The sequence below is a fragment of the Haliotis rufescens genome, unplaced genomic scaffold, assembly GCF_023055435.1.
Source record: "Haliotis rufescens isolate VD_foot unplaced genomic scaffold, xgHalRufe1.0.p SCAF_21, whole genome shotgun sequence".
NCBI lineage: Eukaryota > Metazoa > Mollusca > Gastropoda > Lepetellida > Haliotidae > Haliotis > Haliotis rufescens.
Genome location: NW_025963902.1, coordinates 7236505 through 7242568, shown reverse-complemented (window position 1 = coordinate 7242568; position 6064 = coordinate 7236505). Strand labels below are relative to the sequence as shown.

General features: G+C 39.1%; 1 protein-coding gene across 2 annotated transcripts; it reads right to left on the bottom strand.

Annotated features, from left to right (window-relative positions):
- Positions 1–745: 745 nt before the first annotated feature.
- On the bottom strand, positions 746–3892 carry LOC124111510 (zinc finger protein 883-like). Of its 2 annotated transcripts, none has more exons than XM_046471244.2 (2): positions 3787–3892; positions 746–2571 (listed from the first exon to the last, which is right to left on the bottom strand). In XM_046471244.2, exons 1-2 carry the CDS (start codon positions 3867–3869, stop codon positions 915–917), a joined length of 1740 nt encoding a protein of 579 aa, XP_046327200.2. In that variant the 5' UTR covers positions 3870–3892; the 3' UTR covers positions 746–914. The 2 variants fall into 2 exon arrangements, with proteins under 2 accessions (XP_046327200.2, XP_048257147.1); XM_048401190.1 differs by having other exon boundaries at positions 3828–3889.
- Positions 3893–6064: the final 2172 nt, after the last annotated feature.

Genomic DNA, 6064 nt, shown 5'->3' with positions numbered 1-6064 from the left:
CATTTAACCTCAACTTGAATATAACCATTTATCACAAAAGACTGGCAAATGTAAAGCCTGTTTTGAAGACTTGATGACGGATTAGCATACATTCTGAATTTGTATATATATGCAGTGAATCGTATATGGACTCTCCGATATATATAGTTCTACAGAGCAAAATGTCTGGGTGTCAAAAGCCCATGCATGAATGAGATAGTTGTATTTAACGCTGGTTTTAACTGTATTCAGTCATATCACGGCGTGTCAGCTTAATGTGATGCAGATGTTTACCTCTTGGGTGAAACCAACGAGCACGGGTATGGTGCTGACAAACTCAGAAACATAATCAGGGCGAACTGGGATTCGAACCCACTAACATAGGTTCCTGGTTTGCTCAAGGGACGCAACTCTGTACAGCGAATCGCGGCGCCTTAGACGACTGGGCCACCCGTGCATGAATGAAATGACAAACCGATAAAATGTTGATTGATTTATTATGTATCAGTTCCAATATATATATGAGAAAGTTCTACCACACTCATTACCCTAAAACATATTTCAATCCCATAGTTCAAACAATTCATTTCACTGTAAATGTTACCCCATATTCAACAAACGGATAAGGCTCGATTCAACTGTGAATCCTCATGTATGTCTGTAGGTGAGATTATTGTATGCATATTTTTCAATATTCAACACACTAATAAGGTTTGACTCCACTGTGAACCGCTCATGTGTTTTTGCATTTCATATGATTGTGTAATTCCACTGTGGATGCTCATGTGTGACTGCAGATAACTTGATCGCGCAAACCTTTTCCCACATTCATCGCACTGATAAGGCTTGATTCCACAATGAATCCTCATGTGTTTCTGCAGGTGAGATGATAGTGTGAATGTTTTCCCACATTCAACACAGTGAAAAGGCTTGATTCAACTGTGAATCCTCATGTGTGACTGCAGATAACCTGATTCTGTGAATGCTTTCTCACACACAATGCACGGATAAGGCTTGATTCCACTGTGATACCTCATGTGTATCTGCAGGTGAGATGATTGTGTGAATGTTTTCCCACATTCAACACAGTGAAAAAGCTTGATTCCACTGTGAATCCTCATGTGTGACTGCAGACAACCTGATCGCGCAAACCTTTTTCCACATTCATCGCACTGATAAGGCTTGATTCCGCAATGAATCCTCATGTGTTTCTGCAGGTGAGATGATCGCGCAAACCTTTTCCCACATTCATCGCACTGATAAGGCTTGATTCCGCAATGAATCCTCATGTGTCCCTGTAGACTACCTGATTCTGTGAATGCTTTCTCACACACAATGCACTGATAAGGCTTGATTCCACTGTGAATCCTCATGTGTGACTTCAGATGACCTGATCGTGCAAATGTTTTCCCACAATCATCACACTGATAAGGCTTGATTCCACTATGAATTCCCATGTGTGTCTGCAGCTTACGTGATTGTGTAAATGTTTTCTCACACACAGTGCACTGATGGGCCTTGATTTCACCATGACTCTTCATGTGTCGTTGTAGATTACCCGATATTGTAAATGCTTTGCCACATTGAACACACTTGTAAGGTTTGATTCCAGTGTGAGTCATCATGTGTGTCTGCAGATTACCTGAACGTGAAAATGTTTTCCCACATTCAACACACTGATAAGGCTTGATTCCACTATGAATCTTCATGTGATTCTGTACATGGCCTAATTCTGTAAATGTTTTCTCACACACGATGCACTGATAAGGCTTGATTCCAGTGTGAATCCTCGTGTGTATCTGCAGGTTATATGATTGTGTAAATGTTTTCTCACACACGATGCACTGATAAGGCTTGATCCCACTGTGAATCCTCATGTGTATTTGCAGTTTATATGATTGTGTAAATGTTTTCTCACACACGATGCACTGATAAGGCTTGATCCCACTGTGAATCTTCATGTGTGACTTGAGGCTACTTGCTTTTGTAAACGTTTTCCCACACTCATCACACTGAGAAGACTTGACTTCACAGTGACCGAGCAAGTGTCTGTTCATGTCACTTGATTTATTAAATGTTTTCCCGCATGCACCAAACTGTTTGTGGTTCTTGACAGTTACAAATTCTTTCCTGAAATCACCTGTTTCCAGCGTATCAGTAACGCATTTTTTCTTGAGATCATCTGTTTCCATCGTATCAGTAACACATTTTTTCTTGAGATCATCTGTTTCCTGCGCATCAGTAACACATTGTTTCTTGAGATCATCTGTTTCCAGCGTATCAGTAACACATTGTTTCTTGAGATCATCTGTTTCCTGCGTATCAGTAACACATTGTTTCTTGAGGTCATCTGTTTCCTGCGTATCAGTAACACATTGTTTCTTGAGATCATCTGTTTCCAGCGAATCAGTAACACATTTTTTCTTGAGATCATCTGTTTCCTGCGTATCAGTAACACATTGTTTCTTGAGATCATCTGTTTCCATCAATTCTCTATCACAGTCTGTGATTGCACATGTTTCAGAATCAGAACAACATTTCTGTGGTTGGCTTTGTAATTCCATTATCAACTTGTTGATGTTATGGTGTTCGCTGTAAACATAAAACAGTTGCTGCTACATTACTAATGTTGAAACATTTCATAAAGATGTTTCCACAAGAAAAACACCAATATGATATGTATCATGAAACAAATACCCGATATTGTAAATGTCTTTCCCACATTCAACACACTGATAATAATACAGTGATTGATTCATATCCAGATTTGTTATAATCTTTCTACTACCTCACACTGATGTAAGTGTCTTCAGTTGATTTATTTTCTGCAAAATGATTCTTTTCTTTTTAGGGTAATTGCTATCGCATCATCCTGTGAAAAAAGAATACACATGGATCTGTTGCAAAGTTGAATCGTATGATATATGCCATTGTACAAAATTAATTTAAAATAATTCATATATTCTTCTTTATCAACATCCCCGACATTTCTTCAAAGGCGTACATCATTAAAAAGGCATAATTGAAATTAATCAATTATGTCTTCCAAATGATGCAATGTATTAATGATTAATTTCATAAATCAATAATAAAACAAATACAAATTCAATGACTTTTTAATTGCGGACAACCCAGGGGCAACAGTATACTAGAGCCAAAGACGGATCCTGCTATACCCCTGTTATTACGGATCAAATATAGGTATTTTGCTACTGGGTGCCTGATATTTTCACTGAACCCAGCAGATAGCAACTGATGAAAATGAGGCATAATCTGAGAAATTTGAGTTATCAAATTTGCTACTGTAGATGCTAGCGATATTTTATTAATGTGGTCTATTTATTCTATAATGTATACGATTTCATGACGACAACAAAGATTAACGCACGTGTCGCTGTAGAAAATGGGTTGTGTGTCACTGTTTACTTTTCGCCTGTGTTATGACGACTTTCGTGTTTACGACTTTAAAACATGTTTTCCTTCACTAAAGGAAACAATGGGTGTAAGACGTCGTATGCATGGCAACAATACTCATGTGAATGTCACGAAATGTTTTCAACCCCCCTTTCTAGCGTCTTTCTATAGTAAATACATAAACAGTTCATGAAGTGTCCGCCATGTTTCTTTGTATCGCGAGGGCCGCCATTGTAGAATCATTGCCTGGGTCAGCGCAGCTCACCCCCACAACAAGGCTGGTAGCAAGGAGGGAAAATGGGGAATTGGGTCAGTGCGCTAGAACGGATAAACAACTACGATCTCTAACAAACGAGACACAACTCCATAAGCAGTCGTTATGAAATGATTTACCTTAGAAGCCATTTGCGATGTAATCTGTTGCAGTCACTTACATTCGATTTCTGTACGACCTCCTGGCTTTGCGCGCTACACATGTTATGGCGACCGCTGGGGGCGCTTGTGTTACTATTTTAAGAATAGACCCTAACCCGCTATCTGTCATAGATCTCCTAAAGCCAATAGATGCAATAGCGAAGGCCAAACTAACTCTATTTCTGAAAGATGAACAGCTACTCGAACGTATATAAACAAAGCAGCCAAAAATAAAAAATGAAATTATATCAATATACGAAAATAGAAAATTTTAATCATATCAATACAAAAAACAGAAATTCTGTGAATACCAAACTCGCAATAGATATGTGTACCCTACTCACACACATAAGTCCCAAAGAGGGACAGGTCAGCCAAAATTGCTAGGGCAGAAGGAGGCCTCTTGAACACTTAATGCAACTACAACAACCTTCGCCTCAACCAGAGGCCACATACCGCATAAGACCTCTTCCACCACAGTATGAGTGAGTATGGCTGTACGCCGCTTTTAGCAATATCCCAGCAATATCACGGCGGAGAACACCAGAAATGGGCTTCACACATTGTACACATGAAGGGAATCGAACCCAGGTCTTGGGCGTGACGAGCGAACACTTTCATCAGTAGGTTGCCTCACCGACCACCTCTGGAGAGACAGGGGACCAGTCTGTTTTTCTATAACTTGGTTCATGGACCACCTATTTCTATGACTTCTTTTGCGCGGGTTTTGTGTTTTTATGAGAAATTCTGAAAAATGAACATAGAAATTAATTTGTTAATGGTATTAATGTCCCTTCAGTTTTTTGTTACATTCAATATTGTACTCATGTCTGCTGTTTTTATGAAAATGTGTAAAGAGCTTATTTCTTTTTCATTAAGGTGCATAAGTTGATAAACATACATGTAAATATATCATTCATATCTTCCTTCACCCTAATGATTCTTTCGTTTCGACGTTACCATGTGTGCTGATCACTGAACATCAACAGGGATACTTTAATGACATGCTGGGCTTGTTTAATACACGTCAATCCAGTTCGTTTCTGGGGGGCACGGGTGGCCCAGTCGTCTGAGACGCCGCGATTCGATGTGCAGAGTTGCGTCCCTTGGACACGCCAGAAACTTATGATTGTGGGTTCGAATCCCAGTTCGCCTCGATAATGTTTCTAGGTTTGTCAGCACCATACCCGTGCTCGTGGGTTTCACCAAAGTGGTAAACATCTGAGACCTGCATTACTTCGGGCTTTCCTCCCACATTAAGCTGACACGCCGTGATATAACTGGAATACTGTTAAAAGCGGCGTAAAACCTAACTCACTCACTCACTCAGTTTGTTTCTGTGATTCCAGCAGTCGTTCAGGTCGCATTACGTTGACACACTGTGATATAACTAACCTACTGTTCAAAGTAGCTTAAAAAAACCCTCACTCACTCTGAGATCGAAGATAATGTCCGAAAAGGTAATGTAGGAATTATAGAGGTTTTTTCGTTATTATGAATGTTAGGCCCTTTTTAATTAGTTATTTTACGGAAGTCGTTGGTGAAATAAAAGTAAACATAAAAAAGCTCTTTCATTTTTTTTGCTCTTGTGAAATATAGTGGGTCGGTATTGAAAGACTTTATCGTCAGTTTGATCAGTCAATGAGATGATCTGTAGCAGCTAGAATAGGTATACATACGGACGACAGTCACTAATCATTCTGTGGCTGTATAATAAACTGATTGTTTATTCACTCAGGTAAGAAACGTGACTATCTTCTACTTTGTTAATTCTTAACTACAGTAAACTACGGTTATAACGAACACGCTTATAACGAACTGACGGTATATCCTAACTTTTTAGTCCCGACTATTTGCCGTAGTTATGATGTATATATGCTTATAACGAATTACGGTTATAACGAACTAAAATTAGTAGTCCATTTGAGTTCGTTATAACCGTACTTTACTGTATATGCTATTACCCTTGGCAATACCTGCAAGTCTGTTTGGTAACTCTAACAGTCATACCTGTGTATCCCATTGTTCTACTTCTGTGTATAGATAATGCCAATTCTGTACCTGTGTATCCCATTGTACTACTTCTGTGTATAGATACTGCCAATTCTGTACCTGTGTATCCCATTGTACTACTTCTGTGTATAGATACTGCCAATTCTGTACCTGTGTATCCCATTGTACTACTTCTGTGTATAGATACTGCCAATTCTGTACCTGTGTATCCCATTGTACTACTTCTGTGTATAGATAATGCCAA